Source organism: Geotrypetes seraphini, chromosome 2 (assembly GCF_902459505.1).
Source record: "Geotrypetes seraphini chromosome 2, aGeoSer1.1, whole genome shotgun sequence".
NCBI classification, from domain to species: Eukaryota; Metazoa; Chordata; class Amphibia; order Gymnophiona; family Dermophiidae; genus Geotrypetes; species Geotrypetes seraphini.
In genome coordinates this window covers 497,742,054-497,762,672 of record NC_047085.1, presented here as the reverse complement: position 1 = coordinate 497,762,672, position 20,619 = coordinate 497,742,054, and the positions used below count along the sequence as shown (strand labels likewise).

Here is a 20,619-nt window from a genome sequence, read left to right as displayed (position 1 = left end):
TAAAACTAAAAGCGACTCTGGGGACCAAAATAGTTGTCCGTTATATCCGAAAGTCTGATATATGCGAGTCCGCTATATCCGATGATTTTCTGTTTGTTTATAATGGCGCTCGGCCGGGACCAGTGGACCTCGTACGCTATAGGCGAGGTTCCGTTATAAGCAAGTCCGTTATAACGAGATTATACTGTAGTAAGCATAATAAATAAATACATTTCCTTAGGTTTTAAGTGTATAACTGTCCAGCTGTAATTCTTAGTCATCTCTACCCTTCATAACCGAACACCCAGCAGCAGAAATGCAAATGTGAGTCAGTAGCTCAGAAAGAAGTAACAGACAAATGTTCTTATTAACAATGATTGAGTAAATGCATGCGCTTCCTAGGCCCACCTATTGGACCATCTGTTTACTACCTAACAGTAATAGCAGAGCTTGTGTTTGTACAATGTAGGCATGTAGTGAATGTCTCCTCCTCTGTGATGCTGATGCAGATCACCGGATGAACAGGTGTTGTTATATTCCTCACTGGAAAGATGAGTCACAGGAGTTCTGTGTAGTTCATGAGCTGGACAATCCACAGAAGCCGCTGAGAGGGCGCGCTGTGGAAACAGCGATCCCAAAGTCAGAAGCAAAAGGTCAGGCTTCCACCAAACAAACAGAGATGTCCACAAAATGCACAAGGTGGAGCCAGTAAAATGTTGGAGATCATGGAAGGGGGAAGGAAGGTAGGGAAGAAGTAGAGAAATGATGGACACCCTGAGGCGAGGTTGGGAAAGAGAGATAAGATGTGAGGGGGGAACTATAGGATGGTAGAGAAGAGAAGTTGAGATGCCAGGTCCGGGGATGAAGCTGGGGTGGGGTAGAGTTGGGGGCGGAGCTTGAAAATGGTATTCCACTGCTGGGGGGGGGGTGGGAAGGGAGGGGAAGAGATGCTGCTTGGGCTAGGGGGATGAGAAGGAAATGAAAGAAAGATGCTGCTGGTGAGGGAGGGGATAGAAAGGGAAAATGGCTGGACATGTATCCCTGGAGCAGGAGGGAAAAAGAGATGGGGAAAGGCGGAAAGAGGGAGAGTTGTTGGACAAAGTAGTGGAGAGGAGGGAGACATATTGGATGTTGTGGTGGAAAGAGAAGGGTGGGAATGATGGAAAGGGATGCAAGACATGTTGGACATGGTGTGCTAGAGGGAATGGAGGGAGAAATACTGCATGGTGCTAGAGGGGAATGATAGAAGGAGAAATGTTTATGGAGCTGGTGGGGCAAAAGATACTGCCTAAGAGTCAGGGGATGAGAGAGGGTGAAATGTTGGATGTGGTTGTAGAGAGGGTGAGAGAGATGCACCCTGGATCCCTCTCTCTTTTTCCACTCCCTTTGCAAGGGAGGGAATGAGAGGGAAAGAGGGTGGACAATGAGAGAGAGGGAGACATGTTGCACATGGGGGTGGAGGAGAGAGGACGATATACTGTCCAGGAGTGGGGAGGAGGAAAAGAGGGAGATGGATCCAGGGGCAGAAGAGAGTGAGGATGCTTTACAGTGGGAGGGAGGGAGAAATGTTGGACCATGGTAAGAGGAACGAATAGACAGCAATTGCTTGAAGAAGAATTTGCAGAAGAAAGGAAGTGTTCAAAGCTTGTGCAGATGAGGATAGAGCTTGCAGAGATGGGAACAGAACTCACAGGGACAGGACGGGGGATGGAGATAGGTCCCGCGGGGACAGGGACAAATTTGTCCCCACGTCATAGTTAGAACTACCTTCTTGGTGACATTTGATTTGGTCCTAGATAATGATTGAATTCTAAAATTGTACTGTAGGAACCAAGAAAAGCAGTTTATGGGGTGGAAAAAGTCGGGGGGGGGGGGGGTTTTTTCCCCCCAGATCTCTGTGCTGAGACATCATAGATAAAAGAAAGCAGCTTTTGTTTTTGCATCCGAAATCATCGGCCCTCGGTGCTTATTTTGTCTACTTTTTTCCTTGTAAATGTTTAATTCAATTGGTGGTAATCGTCACTTATTTTTATGACCCTATACAGCTTAGAGCTTTTCTTGATAATCGTCGACCAGTGCTGTCAGGGGAATTGATTAAGCATTATCATCTTTATGAAAGTACAAAGTGATTAACCCTTTCAGGACCAAGGGACATATTTGTCCCATAACTTTAAAATCCTATAAATTTTGATTGGGATAGTCTACAGTTCTAAATTTGATATGTACGGATTCCATATGATACTGCCTTTATGTAAACAAACTGGTTCCGACATTCATTCATTAGCGTCGTTGCTAGATTGACGAGAAGATTCACTTGCCACACTGTCCATAAGCCAGAAGTGTGATTTTTTAAATAAAAATAATGATATTTCACAAAAAAAATCAATTTTTTGGCATCTGCAAGCCCTTTTTACCATAAAAATGTCGTCAAAACCACAAAAATTGGCCTACGATCCTTATGGTCCAGAAAGGGTTAAATAAAAAGGAGATCTAGGCAGACATACAACGTCTAATCTACTAATAATGACGTCAGTTTTAATTTCCTTATGGGATTTCCTCCCCTCCCCCTTTAGTGGACTTGGAGAAAGTCATGGAGCTTTAATATTTAGATTTAGATTTTCCCTCTATTGATTTTACTTTATGCACGGACTTTATTCCTCATGCACGTTGATGCTTGCACAATCTGTAAATGCAAAGAAATAAAATATTAAATAAAAATAAAGCGGCTGAATATATATTATCCGCTTTTGAAATACCCAGCGATGCCACAGATTTGAAAGAGTACCACAAGAAAAAGTTCAGAAAAACTACTCTGTAGTAAAGTTTGTCTCCCATTTTGTATCTACGAGGCCCAAAAGCCTGTGGCGATCAATGTTTTGCTGACTGCCACCAGCACTATACCTGGAACGTCAACGTTGGGTATATAATTATAATAGATTAATGTAAATTACCTTGCACCATAGAAAGGCGGTATAACAAATCTGTGACCCAAGAACAACTGATCTAACACCACCAATTAGGACCATTCTGTAAATCTTTTTCCAAATCCCTATGATCAAGATCACTCGTGTTCCTGAGGTTGTGACTCTGGCCAAAGCCACTTAACACTTTATTGCCCCAGGTGCATAATAAATACCTGTTTGATAGAAGAGGCCCTATGTAAACCGCTTTGATTTGTGTAAACCACACAGAAAAAGTGGTATACGAGAAGTCCCATTCCCCTTTACCCCATTTTTAATGGTTGAGCTAAGAATTTTAAATGAGGAAAGGAAGCTCTGGAATATGGAGTCAAAGGATGAGGATGAAAGGAGACAGAGTCTGGAGTAATCTAAGGAAATGTACTTCTTTATGGAAAAGTTTGACTATATCTGAATTCAAGATAGCATGGGACAAGCACAGAGGATCTCAGAGAGAGAGGAAGGGATTCAGGAGCTTAATAGCTTGCATAGATCAATGGTTCCTAACCCTGTCTTGGAGGACCCCCTCCCAGGCCAGTCGGGTTTTCAGGATAGCCCTAATGAATATGCATGGAGCAGATTTGCATGCCTGGCACCTCCATTATATGCAGATCTCTCTCATGCATATTCGTTAGGGCAATCATGAAAACCTTCCAGGACAGGGTTGGAAGCCACTGGCATAGATGGAAAGACTGGATAGGCCATGTGGTTTTTATATGCTGCCATTTTCTGTGTTGCCAAATATTTTGGCGTATTCAATTACCTAGTATCCACCTAGCTAGCACCTAGACCAGGAATAAGCAACCTGTGGCTCTTCTCAGAATGATACTCATTCAACTCGTTTGTGAATCCACAAGGCATTTTGCCGCTTTTTTCCTGGCCCCGTCCTTGTACAGTAGAATATATTGTCCTTATCTAAGAACTTTAAAATTGCCACACGGAAGGTTCATTCAGCTCAGTGTCCCGTTTCCATCAGTGGCCAACTGGTCGCAAGTAATAAAACAGATTTCATCCTAGGAATAAGCCGTGGATTCCCCCAAGCCATCTCAATAATGGCCTATGGACTTTTTCTTTTAGGAAATTATCCAAACCTTTCTTAAACCCTGCTAAGCTAACTTGACTGCACCACATTCTCCAGCAAATGAATTCCAGAGTTTAATTACACAATTACATTTGTGAGCTGATGTCTTCTTATAAGAAGTTCCACTTGGACTTCAACATGTAACTTTTTCTTCCTGGCCTTTACGGGCCCATAGAGTGTCCATGGAGGCCAATAAGTTGAAGAACAGACAGTGCCTATTTCTCTCTACACTTCTCCTTCCGTAGTCACAATTTCAGCATTCGCGGTATCGATTATTCACGGTTTTTAGCTTGCTGGCTCCTCCCCCCAATTGCATCAGCTTGCATAGAGAATATCGCCGATTCCCAGCACTTTCTTCACCGTGTTTTGCCTCTCCTTCAGGAACAGGCCGGGTCTTCCACCATGTTATTCACGGTTTCACTATATTCACGATGGTTTTTAATAGAAAACAGCGAATAACATATGAAAAAGTTATTTTCGGTTCTGTTAATCCCCTATCACAGCGAATACGGAGGGAGAAATGTAGTTACTTCTCTACTACTCTTCTCCCACTACATATACCGTATTTGCCGGCGTATAAGACGACTTTTTAGTACCTTAAAATCCTCCCCAAAGTCGGGGGTCGTCTTATACGCCGGGTACAGTTTACATGCCTTTACTTGCGGGGCTGGATGTACTCAGTCGCGCGGCTCTTCTTCTCCCTACCTTCTCTGCTTGCAGCACAGAGCCGAACGGAAGTCTTCCAGACGTCAGCGCTGACGTCGGAGGGGAGGGAGGGCTTAAACAAAGCTTAAACAAAGCCCTCCCTCCCTCCGACGTCAGCGCTGACGTCGGGAAGACTTCCGTTCGGCTCTGTGCTGCAGGCATGGCAGGTAAGGAGAAGGAGAGTAGCCTCGCGGTACCAAGAGAGAAGGGCGGCCGCCCCGCCCCGGTTGCAGCACAGCCGGCCAGGTCCCCTTACTTTTGTGGCACTTCCCCGACCGACCGATAACAGCCCGGGTCCGACAATCCTCCCTGCCCTGTAGCCGCGAATCTAAATTACCTTCTTACAGCAGCTGTAAGAAGGTAATTTAGATTCGCGGTTAAGGGCAGGGAAGTTTGTCGGACCCGGGCTGTTGTCGGTCGGTCGGGGAAGTGCCACAAAAGTAAGGGGACCTGGCTGGCTGTGCTGCAACCGGGGCGGTAGAGAAGGAGGGGGGGGGAGAAGGACGCTGAAATGCCATGGTGAAGACAGGAGGGGGGGGGGAGGACTCTGAAAGCACTTGAAGACAGAGGAGGGAGAAGAACGCTGAAAGCACATGGGGAATACAAAGGGGTGGAGAAGGAAGAAGGGGTCGTCTTATACGGCGAGTATAACACAAAACTCTATTTTTTAACTAAAAGTTGGGGGGTCGTCTTATACGCCCAGTCGTCCTATACGCCGGCAAATACGGTATATTAATTATAACTTTTTCACAAGTATAACAACTTGTTTAAGGAAAAACAGAGCCATAATCCAACATGAAAATAAATCTAAGTAAAAACTAAGAAGTAATAACAATCTTATTTATTTATTCAATTTTCTATACCGTTCTCCCAGGGGAGCTCAGAAGGGTTTACATGCATTTATTCAGGTACTCAAGCATTTTTTCCCTGTCTGTCCCGGTGGGCTCACAATCTATCTAATGTACCTGGGGCATTGAGGGGATTAAGTGACTTGCCCAGTGTCACAAGGAGCAGCGTGGGATTGAACCCACAACCTCAGGGTGCTGAGGCTGTAGCTTTAATCAATGTGCCACACTCTCCCCATATGGAAATAGTTCTTTCTTAGACCACAAACAAGGAAAAGAGGAATCAAAATTACTGAGAGATAAGTTACAGGAAACAATTTAGGCAAAGGCTTAATACATCAAAACCCCCAGTTACTAATTATTTAAACCAGACACTTCATCTCTGATAAACCCCTTGAGGTCCAAAACGGATCTTAGCTGATCAGGCGCATAAAATATATATTTCAAAACCATCCCCACTACATATTTATCAGGGACAGTAGTAAAGAAAGCAGCCCGAGAGAAATAGATACTGTTTGTTCTTTAACTTATTGACCTCCATGGACACTCTGAGCCAGTAAAGGCCAGGAAGAAAAAGTTACATGTTGAAGTCCGAGCGGAACTCCAATCATCGTGACATGTCTGTCGTTATGCTTTCCTGTCATGATGATTGGAGTTCTTTCTCTTCTTTGGTTAATGTGTTTTGGCTTTATTTTTATTAGCTGCTTTGATATTTCATACTAAAAACTGGTACAGAAAAAAAATAAACATAAACAGTCAAACCTTGGTTTGCGAGCATAATTCGTTCCGGAAGCATGCTTGTAATCCAAAGCACTCGTATATCAAAGCAAATTTCCCCGTAGGAAATAATGGAAACTCAGACGATTCATTCCACAACCCAAAAACTTTAAAACAAAATACTGTACGTACTTGTATTGCAAGACCTCTTTAATTTAGAACAGTCACTACACTCTTGCAGCGACAGAGAGAGAAGAACCATCGGCTCAGTTATGATGATGTGACGTGTGTATACTGTATGTACTCGTATTGCAAGACTTTACTTGTTTAGAACAGTCACTACACTCTTGCAGCGTCAGAGAGAGAAGAATCATCGGCTCAGTTGTGATGATGTGACGTGTGTATACTGTATGTACTCGTATTGCAAGACTTCGCTCGTTTAGGACAGTCACTACACTCTTGCAGCATCAGAAAGAGAAGAACCATCGGCTCAGTTGTGATGTGTGTTTACTGTATGTACTTGTATTGCAAGACATTGCTTGTACATCAAGTTAAAATTTAATCAAATGTTTTGCTTGTCTTGCAAAATACTTGCAAACCAAGTTACTTGCAATCCAAGGTTTTACTGTACATAACACGCCATAGGATGTGCTGCTGTTGTGCTGATTTCCATATTAAATGCAATTGATACATCGACAATTTGAATGTTGTCTTTGCATTTTCCTGCCCACAACAGATTCGACAACTACCGATTCTGAGGTTTTGTCGAGGATTAAAGTGGAGGATGAGCCACTTTGCAATGATTATTCTGCCTTTGAAGGGAAGGAAAATAACCCCAGCCCCAGCACAGGCCTTCCACTCATCACATCTGTGTTTTCAGTCATCATTAAAGAAGAAAAGGAGGAGCCGCATGAAATAGGACATCCTGAATCAGAGGGCAGCGACGTGCCCTTAACAAGTAAGTAGCAAGAAGAGACTGCAGTTAAACTCTCTTGTTCTGTCCAGACAGAAGAAAGAGCTGTACAGCTGATGACAGTCAAAGCAAGGCAGGGTGAACAGCCTGCAGTTGGTGACATGAAACCAGGGGTCTGAGAAATTGCTGTCAACCAAGCAAATGGTGATGTGAAAGATGCAAGGAGTGCCAGAGTACGGTCCTTTTATATCCTATGGAAACAGAATACTGGGCTCGTGGACCTTCGGTCTGTCCTAGTATGGCAAGTCTTATGTTTTTATGTGAGCCAAGTATAAGATAATGAACCCATTGTGACATCACTGATGAGGCTGGCTCTTAGGCATTGGATTGAGGCATTATGACATCACAATCTCAGCTCTGGAATGTTGCTACTCTTTGGGTTTCTACCAAGTACTTGGGACTAGTGCTGCCCGATTCACGATTCGAATCAATTCACCGATTCACTTCAGGTGAATTGATTCGAATCGATTCATTCGGCTGACCACCCCCCTCGCCCCCTAAAGCAGGAGCGGCAGCGCTGCTCTTGCTGGCCGGCTGCTGCCACCACCTGCTTTATGGGCGAGTGGGGAGTATCAGTCGGGAAGTGCTGCTGTCCGGCTTCCTCCCCCCTGGTGTCCGGTTTCTCTCCCCTGACGTCCGAATTCCCCCCTTGGCCTCCCCGCACTGTTTACCTTTGAAGACCAGCCTGCAAACAAGATCGCAGTTATAGCGTCTTTCCAAACTGCTTCGGAGCTGTTTCCTCTGCAGTGGTCCCGCCCCTCCTCTAAGAGAAGAGGAAAATATCGATACATTTAAAATAAATTTAAAAATTTTATGTTTAGGGATGCTTATAATTTATGACCTTTCATCCAAGCAAAAAATCACAGACCTCTCCCAATTGAACTTTAACTAAGGAAGAGCATACTTTCCCTTCCCCATCGTTTTACCTTTTCTCCTTCTCTCCTATAAAAGATTGTAGTTCCACCCTTCTTCCCTTAGGTATCGATTTGTCAGGTATCTACCCTAACCTCCTCTTCTACAAAACAGTGATAGCAGTTTTTAGTGCGGTGAGCCGCGCTGAATGGCTCGCGCTGCTCCCGTCGCTCATAGAGTTCCTATGAGCGTCAAGAGCAGCGCAGGCCATTCAGCGTGGCTTTCTGCGCTACAAACTGCTAGAGCAGTTTAGTAGAAGAGGGGTTAAGTATTCATTGTTTGTCACCAAATTTTATTTTATTTTTTTAATGTATTCCGCTTTGACAAATTTTAATAAACTTGGAAACTTAATTAATTAATAAACTTGGTATATGTTTGCAAATGCAGTAGGTTGCACAGCTTCCGGTCCTGATGTTTTAATGAAGATTAAAGAGGAAGATGAGCTGCATCACAGTGATAAGTTTTTCTTTAAGAGAAAGGAAAATAACTCCAGACACAGCACAGACTTTCCAGTTATCACATCTGTATTTTCATACTGCATTAAACAAGAGGAAGAGCTGTATGCAACCGAACATCCTGACTTGGAGAGAAGTGAGACTCCCATAACGAGTGAGTAGATCTGAATGACTGTGACATCAGAATGGAACAAACTGCTGTATCATTGTGATATCACAGTTAAAGCATCTGTAGTCACCAGTTCACTTACAAATGTGCATCACTGATGACATCTTCAGAGTATCCTTCTTTAGCAGGCTGGGATTTGGTGCTGATATATTTTTATATCTATTTCTATCCTAGAATGCTCTCCTATCAAATACAAGTATTGTCCAGTCTCTTTACTTGTAACCGCATTGAACTCTGCTGGGATATAGCAGGATATGAGTACACATTGTATTGTATATAAAATCTTTGTGTAAATAATTATAAAATTTAAGGCGTAGGTTCATGAAATGTATTTGCTGTTTAGAAAGACAGTGTGATGCTCTTTTTGTAATCTCCAGTGGGCCAAACAACACACCAATGTCATTAGGACTGGCCCTTGTATAGCCAATAATGTACAGTCCGCTCTGTATGGTACGCCCTCACCTGGAATACTGCGTCCAGCACTGGTCACCATACAAGAAGAAGGACATGGTACTACTCAAAAGGGTCCGGAGAAGAAGAGCGATTAAAATGGTTAAGGGACTGGAGGAGTTGCCTTATAGTGAGAGAGATTAGAGAAACTGGGCCTCTTCTCTCTTGAAAAGAGGAGACTGAGAGGGGACATGATAGAAACATTTAAGATACTGAAGACTTAGTAGATAAAGACAGGTTGTTCACCCTCTCCAAGGTAGAAAGAACAAGAGGGCACTCTCTAAAGTTAAAAGGGGATAGAAATCTTGAACGCTCTTCTGGAGGTCGTTATAGGGGAAAACACCCTCCATGGATTCAAGATAAGGTTAGACAAGTTTCTGCTGAACCAGAACGTACGCAGGTCAGGCTAGACTCAATCAGGGCATTGGTCTTTGACCTGAGGACTGCCACATGAGCGGACTGCTGGGCGCGATGGACCACTGGTCTGACCCAGCAGTGGCAATTCTTATGTTCAGGCCTCCATTATCAACTTTTATTGTGATTACAGTTTGCAGTAGTAAAATTTTAACCAGCAGTAGAATCGCCTTGATGGAGGGAGAGGAAAGATACAATTTTTGACCTCAAGAAGAGGACTGCAGGAAAGGGTCCCAGAACATATCTAAAATATAGAGAAAAAGAAAATGAAAATTAGCAATAACATAGGAGAAAGGAATAAGCTGTTAGAATGATGTTTCTGGGAAGGGGGATGGTGGTAAATGGGCTGGGAATCTCTATGATTCTCTTACAGTCACATGCAATATTGTAATTGTACAATTGTACAATTCTATTGTAGTTTTTATGTTCAAGGGATCTAATCTAATCACAAACTTTTATTGACTGCTTACCATACATACTCGAATATAAGCCTATCCGAGTTAGACTGAGTTAAGTTTTCCCTTAAAAAGTGGAGAAAATTGTTAACTTGAGTATAAGCCGGAGGCTTTATATTCAAGTATAGCATTTCCCCCTATGGTTTCCTGCATTTCTCCCTTTCCTCTTATCCCTTGGTGTGTAGCATTTTTGCCCTCTTCCCACCACACCTGCTCTGCCTGAACTCCCTCCCCTCATCCCACAGTTCAGTGGGTAGCCAGAGACGGCCCCAGGCCCCATCAGTTGCAACACATCTCTGTTTTAGCTGGCAGCTAAAAACTTCCAACTTCTCTCCCTCCCCCATTCCTATTCCCACCCCTGACCCCCACAGTGACTGGCACCTCACACTCCTTCCTATCCCCCCCCTCTCCCTGGACAATCGGAAGCATGACTGATACACTGCTCACAGAGGAAGGCAGATAAATGGTCTACATCATAAGGCATATGGGGATGGACTTAAGATCTCGATATGTATACTTTGGAGGAAAGGCGAGAGAGAGGAGATATGATAGAGATGTTTAAATATCTACATGGCGTAAATGCATGCGAGTCATTTCTCTTTCATTTGAAAGGAAGCTCTGGAATGAGAAGGCATAGGATGAAATTAAGAGGTGATAAGCTCAGGAGTAATCTAAGGAAATACTTTTTTTTTACAGAAAGGGTGGTAGATGCATGGAACAGTCTCTGGGAAGAGATGGTGGAGACAGAGACTGTGTCTGAATTTAAGAAAGCTTGGGTTAGGCACGTGGGATCTCTTAGAGAGAGGAAGAGATAATGGTACTGCGAATGGGCAGACTGGATGGTCCATGTGGCCTTTTATCTGCCATCATGTTTCTATGTTTCATCTTTCCCAGGGCTTTGATTCAATCCACTGCTAGGGAAGCCTCTCCATCGGGACCTCCCTCAATGACTTCAGACTGGTTTAGAAGTACTCCTCCCTGTCTGAGTCCCATCCCTCTGATTCAGCAGGGTTGCATTACTTTCCTCCAGGTGGCTGACTCTTATGCTAGAGCCCCCTGCAGTCCAACAATATAATAGTCACAAGAACATAAACAGTGCCTCTGCTGGGTCAGACCAGAGGTCCATCATGCCCAGCAGTCCACTCACGTGGCGGCCCATCAGGTCCAGGCCCTGCATAGTAATCATCTATCTGTACTCTTCAATCCCCTTCTCCTTCAGGAAATCATCCAGTCCTCTATCTATACCCTTCAATCCCCTTTTCTTTCAGGAAATCATCCAATCCCTTCTTGAAACCCAATAGCGTACTGTGTCGTATCACACCCTCTGGAAGCGCATTCCAGGTGTCTACCACCCTTTGGGTAAAGAAGAACTTCCTAGCATTGGTTTTGAATTTGTCCCCTCTTAATTTTTCTGAATGCCCTCTCGTTCTTGTAATTTTCAAAAGTTTAAAAAATCTGTCCTTCTCCACTTTCTCCATGCCCTTCATGATCTTGTAAGTCTCTTTCATGTCCCCTCTAAGCCTCCGCTTCTCCAGGAAAAAGAGCCCCAGTTTCTCCAATCTTTCAGCATATGAAAGGTTTTCCATACCTTTTATCAGTCGCGTCGCTCTCCTCTGAACCCTCTCGAGTATCGCCATATCCTTCTTAAGGCACTCCAGATGTGAGCGCAGCATCACCCGATATAACGGCAGGATAACTTCTTTCGTTCTGGTTGTAATACCTTTCTTGATAATACCTAGCATTCTTCTTAGAGGCCACTGCGCACTGTGCCGACGGCTTCATTGTTTTGTCCACCAGTACCCCTAAGTCCTTCTCTAGGCTACTTTCACCCATTACCAGCCCACCCATCGTATAGCTGTACACTGGGTTTCTATTTCCTACATGCAAGACTTTACATTTCTCTACATTTTAAACTTCATCTGCCATTTATTTGCCCACTCTCCCAGTTTGTTCAGGTCCCTTTGTAAATCTTCACAGTCCTCTTTATTCCTAACCCCACTAAAAAGTTTTGTGTCATCTGCGAATTTTATAACTTCGCACTTCAGCCCTGTTTCTAGGTCATTTATGAATATATTGAACAGCAGCGGTCTGAGTACCGACCCCTGCGGAACACCACTCATGACCCTTCTCCAGTCCGAGTAGTGGCCCTTCACTCCTACCCTTTGCTTCCTACCCGCCAACCAATTTTTGATCCATCTATGTACATCCCCTTCCACCCCATGGTTCTTCAGTTTCCTAAGCAAGCGTTCATGGGGTACCTTGTCAAAGTCTTTTTGGAAATCCAAGTATACGATGTCTGTGGGGGCCCCTTCGTCCATTTGCTTGTTTATTCCTTTGAAGAAGTGCAATAAGTTTGTTAGGCACGATCTTCCCTTGCAGAAACCATGTTGGCTTGTTTTCATCAGTTTATTCCTTTCTAGATGTTCATCGATGCTGTCTTTTATCAGCGCTTCCACCATCTTCCCCGGAACCGAAGTCAGACTTACCGGTCTGTAGTTCCCCGGGTCGCCTCTCGACCCTTTTTTAAAGATCGGTGTAACATTTGCTATCTTCCAATCCTCTGGGATCACTCCTGTTTTCAGGGATAGATTACAAACCTGCTGTAGTAAATCCACTATTTCCTCTTAGCTCTTTCAATACTCTAGGGTGGATTCTGTCCGGGCCCGGAGATTTGTCATTTTTTAATCTATATATCTGCTTGAGCACGTCTTCGAGGCTTACCTCCATGGACGTTAATTTTTCTGCTTGATCTCCTATAAAGATTTTTTCAGGTTCCAGCACGCTGGATCTGTCCTCTCTTGTAAAAACTGACGAAAAGAACATGTTTAGTCTATCCGCCACTTCCTTATCCTCCTTCACCACTCCCCATCCTCCTGCCTTACTCCCTCTCATGGTCCAATAAAAAAAAATACCTTATTGCCATTTTCTGTTATTCCTAAACTATAATACAAGGGGCATTCAATATTTATCTACTTAAGTATGAAAGAAAGTAACACGTATGTTGTGACATTTCTCAAGATTACTCATGTACAATTGTGACTCAGCGCGAGTTTATCATTCCAAAAGGATATCAAAAGAGTCCTTGTGCAAATCAACTAAGAAACTGCTAGATTTGGAGGACCTTTCAGTGATAAAATTTCTCACCTAAGAAAGGAAAAAGCCAAAGGAGATCCATGGTGAATCTGCCCCATCATCCTACAAAGTAAAATTTTGGAGCAAGCTGTTTAAGTGGGGTAGAGAGTCCAGTGAAGATGACCCTTGCACTGCACAGCCTCTGGAAACAACTTCCACAGAAATATATAAAACAGGAAAGGACTTATTTAAATAATATAATATACATTACTGATTTTCACATTATCATGTAGTTATAATAAGAACATAAGCAATACCTCTGCTGGGTCAGACCTGAGGTCCATCGTACCCATCAGTCCGCTCACGCGGCGGCCCAACAGGTCCAGGACCTGTGCAGTAATCCTCTATCTATACCCCTCTATCCCCTTTTCCAGTAGGAAATTGTCCAATCCTTTCTTGAACCCCAGTACCATACTCTGCCCTATTACGCCCTCTGGAAGCGCATTCCAGGTGTCCACCACACGTTGGGTAAAGAAGAACTTCCTAGCATTCGTTTTGAATCTGTCCCCTTTCAACTTTTCCGAATGCCCTCTTGTTCTCTTATTTTTCGAAAGTTTGAAGAATCTGTCCCTCTCTACTCTCTCTTTGCCCTTCATACTTTTAATCTTTTTATCTATACTTATTTTAGTTTATATTGTGGGGGAGTTTTATTCATTAGTTTTAATACTTTAATAGTTTAGTATTAGTCACTTACCCCGTTTTACGAAGCTGCACGAGCAGCTGCTGCATGGCAATGGCCCCGAAGCCCTTTAAATCTCTATGGGCTTTGCAAAACAGGCCCTTAGAATTTTATTCTGTATGATGTTATTATTATATTGTATGCTGAGTACCTATTGTGTAAACCGCTATGAACTGCTGGTTAGGCAGTATATAAAAATAAATTATTATTATTCATTTTGTCAGACAGACGAGTTAAGGTTTCCCGAATAGCTGAAGAAATGGGCATCTTGACAGGTACAGTTTGGAAAATAAATCATGACAAGTTGGACGTGTCCAAGGTTAGTGCAAGATGGGTTCTAGAATGCTGATGCCCTATCAGAAGGCCAGGAGGCTCCAGGAGAACTTGGAGATGCTCCGTGAAGACCAAGTGAATATTTTTCATCGTTTGGTGTCTGGAGATGAGACTTGGGTCTATTACAGAGATCCTGAGTCCATAATGGAGTCTATGCAGTGGAAGCACAAGTCACCCCCCCCCCACACCCCAAAAAAGTTCAAGACAGAAAAATCTGCAAGCAAAAGTCATGGCAACTGTCTTCTGGGATGATGACAGACTCTTGCTTCTGGAGTTCTTCCCACACAAGACAACCGGAACTGGGGAGAGTTACGCCAACTCAATAATTGTTTTGCGAGAGTCAATCAAGGAGAAAAGACGTGCTGCTTCTTCATGACAATGGGCTGGTGCACATGTCCCAATAATCGCAGGCTGCCATCCGAGAACGTGGGTTTCAGCAGCTGAACCATCCACCCGACAGTCCTGACCTGACTCCTCCCTCTGATTATTTCCTGTTCCGTGTTTTGAAGAAATCTCTTCGTGTGCAACGTTTTTGAAGTGATGAAGATGTCAAGGAGCTGTGACGTCCTAGTTTGAAGGTCAAAGAGAAGAATTATTTGCAAAGGGGTTAAAGTCATTGCAGGAAAAGTGGATGAAGTGTATGGAGCTATTGGGGGACTATACTGAAAAATAAAACAAAAACTTTTTGAAAACTTTTTTCTTTCTTACTGAGGTAGATAAAATATCGAACACTCCGTGTATATATTATACGTTGTTTTTTTTTCTCAAGCCATTTACTTTCTCTAATTGTGTTGGCCAGTCTCTGGTTTCTGCTTTACTCCATCTTCTCTTTATCTTATCTTGTCAAGATTTCCTGTCCATTTGTAATTTTTCCCTCTCCTCTGCTTCTTTTCAGCTTCCATCAGTTAATTTGTATGCTTCTCTGCTCAGATTTAATTCATTCTTACTATTCAGTCTTCAATTTCCTTCTTCTTTTCTCTTTTTTTACTGTCTACTTACAACTTGCTATTTCTTTCCCTCACCCGACTCTTCTATTTCACTTCCTCTTTCTCCCCAATCTTTCATTAGCTCTATTTTCTCTCCCCCTTCTGTTCAGCAGTTGTGTGCTTTCTGTTAACCCCTTTCAAACAGGATCTGTCCCCTCTTTCTTTCTATCATCTCCTCTTTTTAGCTCTCCTTTTCCATCAGTATCTCCCTCCTCTTCTGCAGTCCTTCACTAACTCTATCTACTTTCTCTCCCCTCTTTCATCCAGCATCTGCCCTCTTTCTGTTATCCACATCTATAAAGCATCTGCCCCTCTCCCCTTTCCACCCAGTATCTCCTTTTTTTTTCTCACTCCCATTTCCTCTGTCTCTCCCCCTGCTTCCCAGACACCCCAGCCATTGCTGCTTTCCTAGACCAGCAACAGCCAGGGCAAAGCAGCTTCAGTCACATGCAGAGCTGCAGCCTCTATACAGGTGGCCGCTGGCTCTGCCCTGGAAAAGGAAGTTGATGTTGGAGGGGGGGGGGCGCATCCAGCAGTTCTGCTCATGGAGACTGGCAGACTAGGGCCCTGCGAAAACTTTACGTTGTTCTGTTATTTCTGCTGCTGGTTTGGAAAAGTAGCAAGGTGGTGGAGGTGCCAGTGGGAAAGAAGCATGGAAGATCCTGCTGCCTTTGCTGTGCAGCAGTCCAGAAGTGCTGTGTGACGGTTTAATAAAAAGGTGTGCAACCATGCATCTACACAGTTTAGAGAGAATAGTGGTTATAATCGGTGGCGTAGTAACGGTGCGCGGCGCCCCTTCCCCACGCACGCCCCTCTTCCCTTCCCCCTTCCCTTTTTAACTTCTCCAGCGTGAGCAGCATGCTGCCCACGTCGGTGTCAGCTCGCCATTTGACATCACTTCCTAAGCATGGGTCCTGGAAGTGATGTCAGAGAAAGCGCCGATGCCGATGCGTGCAGCAACCTCGCGCTGTGAAAGAAACAAAAAAGTATGGGGGAAAACAAGGGGCACGTGCGCGGCAAGGAGGGGAGCATGGAACAAGCTGGGGGGGAGGCTGAGAGGAGGAGAGGTGCCACTGTGCCCTTAAGAAGACCATGCCCAGTGCAGACTGACCCCCCCCCCACGCCCCCTGCACTACACCACTGGTTCTAATGTCTCCGCTTTAGCCATCTTCCTAATGCTGCCATCAGTCCTCTCTCTTACTGGTTGCTTAGTTTAACAAGTTGTCTTCCTCTTGAACACTTATGAACACTAAGATGGAGCACATATACAGAAAAAAATTACAGCAGACAAAGACCATTTGGCCTATCTAGTCTGCGCATCCATACCGCCTTCTCTTCCTTTCCCTAGAGATCCTATGTGCTTTATTGAATTCAGATAAAATCTTTGTCTCCATCACCTTCGCTGGGAGGCTATTCCATAAAACCACCCCACTCCCTCCCCGTTTTTAAAGAAATGTTTCCTGAGATTACTTCTGAGTGTATCCCCTGTCACCTTCATCCCATTCTCCCTCATTCCCCTATACCCCCCCCCATCGTACAATGTGTTCATCTAATCAAAACTTGCCATCCATCCCCTCTTAAAGTTACATTAACACTATGTGCACTAGCATTTTTTCTGTCACGACCCCTACCATCTGGTGCGTTTGATTGTTTGTAATTTGTTTTTAATGTACGTTCTAATTATACTTTGTTTAATAAGGCGGTATATCAAATTTTTAGATAAACCTGAAACCTGATTTATGCCACAGACATTTTTAACATCTCTATATCTCCCCTCTCCAACCTTCCTTCCAAAGTGTACATACTTATTAAGATCTTTAAGTTATATTGAGATTTTTATGACAGACTCTCAGTCTTAGTTGTTTATTTTGTTTTAAGTCTTTTTTTGTATTAAATGCAGTATATAAACTATAAGAATTCACCTAATTACTGCATCACATTGTACATCAGGAAATGTCCTTCCCTGTCTTCCTCAAGGCTCTTGGGTGAGCTTTCTGTTGTACAGCATAAGGATGTTTTCTATGTAAGGAAGACATGAAGTCATATCTGAACTGTTTCTTTTTCTCATCCATCAGGTAAAGGATCCAAAGATAAGAAATGGTATGAAGAAAGTGCTGTAAAAATAGAACCAAACAAGATGGTTCCTGATTCAGAGAAACAAACCTTTCTACAGGATTTTCATAAATCACAAGATAAAGGCGAGTTCATGAGTGAGCCTACCCTAAAGCAAGAAAGAAAAAGCCCTCCAGAAAAAAGAGGCAACCAGAATTTCATTTACGGTTACCTTAGAGAGACAACTGGCTATCAAAAGAATATCATAAAACAAAAATTATACACATACAGTAAGTTAGAGAAAAATAAGACCAGTAAAGACCCGTTTTTCATATGTTATCAGAGCTGTGATGGAGAAAAAACATTTACATGTACTAAGTGTAATAAAATATTTGGTCCAAAAACAAATTTGGTAGCACATACAAGGACACATACTGGAGAGAAACCATTTAAGTGTGCTACATGTGATAAAATGTTCAGTCAAAAATCACATTTAACAACTCATGTGAAGACTCATGCTGTAGAAAAACAATTTAGATGCACTGAATGTGAGAAAAGTTTCAGTCTTCCATCGTACCTGAGGTTGCATACAAAGATTCACACAGGAGAAAAACCATTTACATGTGGTGAGTGTAATAAAAGCTTCAGTATGATTTCTTATTTGAGATTACATACAAAGATTCACACAGGAGAGAGACCATTTAAATGTACTGACTGTGCCAAAAGCTTTAGGTTGAAATCAGATCTGACAATACACAGAAGAAGACATACAGGTGAGAGACCCTATAAATGTGCAGAATGTGACAAGCCCTTCAGCCTAAAGTCATGTCTGAGGCTCCATGAAAGGATCCACGCAGGGGTAAAACCTTTTAAATGTACTAAGTGTGATAAAAGCTTCAGACAGAAATCAACATTGAAAACTCATGAAAGGAACCATACAGGTGACAAACCATTTAAATGTAGTGATTGTGGTAGAAGTTTCAGCATGATATCTCATCTACGAAGGCATGAAATGATCCATACAGGAGAAAAACCATTTAAATGTACGGAGTGTGATGGCAGTTTCAGAAGGATCTCACATCTACGGAGGCATGAAATGACTCACACAGGTGAAAAGCCCTTTAAATGCACCGAGTGTGATAAAAGATTTACTTTGGCATCAATACTGAGGTTGCATGAAAGAATTCACACTGGGGAAAAACCATTTAAATGTACTGCGTGTGAAAAGTGCTTTAGTCAGAAATCCACTCTGAAAACTCATGAACTGATCCATACAGGCAAAAAGCCATTTAAATGCACTGAGTGTGATAAATGCTTCAGTCAGAAATCAACTCTGAAAACTCATGAAAGAAGTCACACAGGTGAGAAACCATTTCAGTGTACTGAGTGTGATAAACGTTTCTGTACCCTGTCACAAATAAGACGACACAAAATGGTTCATTCTGGAAATAAACCCTTTAAATGTACCGAATGCGATAAAAGTTTTATTTGGGTATCAAAACTGAAACTACATGAAAGGATTCACAAGAATGGAGAGAAAGATGTAATAATGGATCAAAAAAAATGTAGCAGAATTATATAAAAGTGGTACAGATTGTCTTGGTCACCTCTAGCCACAAAAAAAAAAAAAAAATCAGCCTCTGAGGACTGAAAAACAACAGGATTGTGTCACAAGCAGCTGCATTTTAAATAACCTTTCCTATATGAGGGATCTTCAAAAAGTTTCCACGCTTTTATTTTCTAAATACTATTAAACAAATTACATCACTTTTCCACATAATCACTTTGTGAAGCCTGACTGACTAGTCATGCCCTCTTACCACTTCTCCCACCCCAACCATATCCCACAAAACATGAATGTGCAGAAACATTTGGAAGAACCCTCGTATGCTGACCCCTTTTCTCTCTTCCTTCCCTTCTTTAAAAAGGCCTAAAAGAAAGAATAAGTTGAGGACTCCCCTTTCAAACCTCCAGCACTTGTTCAAGGCTCTGACGAGGTCTTTATGAGCACTTCTTCAGCTCCTTCAACCACTGATATATCTGTAGTAGGAGTTTCCCACCTGTGTTTTGAGACTTCTCTGAGTACTTCCTCCTCCCCTCCCCCGCAGAAAGCTTCCTTCAACATGTTGTGCCTGTGTCTGCCATGGAAATATGTGGTCAAGTATCAGAAATGGATTGAAATGTATATTTTAAACCCTCTGTGGACAACAAAATGCATATTGTACCCAATCGTGACTTGTCTAGAGCTACTAATAGAAAAGGTGCGAGCTGTATCCTAAAAAAAACAAAAAACCCAAACCAACTCAGCCTAAAAAACCCCCAAACCAACTCAACTAGAGGAAGACCCACTAATGCAGTATTGTGCTGGAAATGGGCCATACATTACTGGGATTGTCAGCCTTTATGTCTTCCTTGAATGCAATGGAGACTTAAAGGGAATAAAACCCCAACTTCCCTTTGGTGGGGATGTTGAGAGGAACTTTGTCATAAGATCACAGGATAGAGAGGGGTTCTGGCTGGCTTGGTTTCTTAATCATGTAGCTTAAAGCACAAGATGATGCATGTTAAAGTGTCTCTTTTAAACTGCATGGGATCTAGAATGGATTTCCAGCTGTCAGAAGTCCATTAATACTCTGACTGAAGATAACTTTAAAAAGGGGTAGCTGTCTGCTGTATCAAAAATAATGAAGGCAAAATGGCACCTTATGGGCTAACCTATTTACTGGTGTCACCTGCCTCTATTCTTTAAAGTCTGTGAAGTAAATATAAAATTTTGGAGACCAAATCTTGGTATAGCAAATTAGCGATTTTCATGTTACAGAAATGATTCCTCCTCTCGAAAATTTCTCTTGAAGTCATCATTTTAGAATTAATTTTATATTTAAAGTTTCTTCACCCTACCCCCCCCCCCACCCCAATATTCAGCTGGCGGCAGTCAGTGTTTTATTTTAAATGCTTACCGTCTCTGGGTGGCTTAGCCCTCAGTATTCAGTGCTGGGCCATGTTAGGGGCTAAATTAGCCACTGGAGCCTATGCAGGACTTGGCCGATATTCATCCGGGGCCTGCACAAGAAAGCTATGTGGGTCCAGTTGAATATTAGCCAGAACCCGCTAGTCACAGGGCAGGTTAGATTCTGAGAGATAATTGTTTAAGGGGCAATAATTGTAATTGATCAGATGGGTTTTGTTTTGGTTTTTCTTTTTGTGTCTCCTTTTTCTTAATTACTGTAATTTTCCCATGCTTCAGGGTTTTTAAAATTTTAGATCTACTTTATGTTGTGGTCTAAATGGCATTGTATAATATTTGGCGTTTATATTTCCTAAA

The 20,619-nt window shown here is 42.8% G+C and overlaps 1 protein-coding gene across 1 annotated transcript in view; it reads left to right on the top strand.

The window, feature by feature from the left end:
- The window catches only part of LOC117354455 (oocyte zinc finger protein XlCOF6-like), a 31,470-nt gene extending 12,516 nt beyond the window's left edge, over positions 1-18,954 (top strand). Inside the window, exons 3-5 of the mRNA XM_033932037.1 lie at positions 7,021-7,242; positions 8,557-8,778; positions 17,318-18,954. Of these exons, the coding sequence (XP_033787928.1) occupies positions 7,021-7,242; positions 8,557-8,778; positions 17,318-18,876 (2,003 nt within the window). The 3' untranslated portion in view covers positions 18,877-18,954. The remainder of the gene's footprint in view (positions 1-7,020; positions 7,243-8,556; positions 8,779-17,317) is intronic.
- The last annotated feature ends 1,665 nt before the right edge of the window (positions 18,955-20,619 follow it).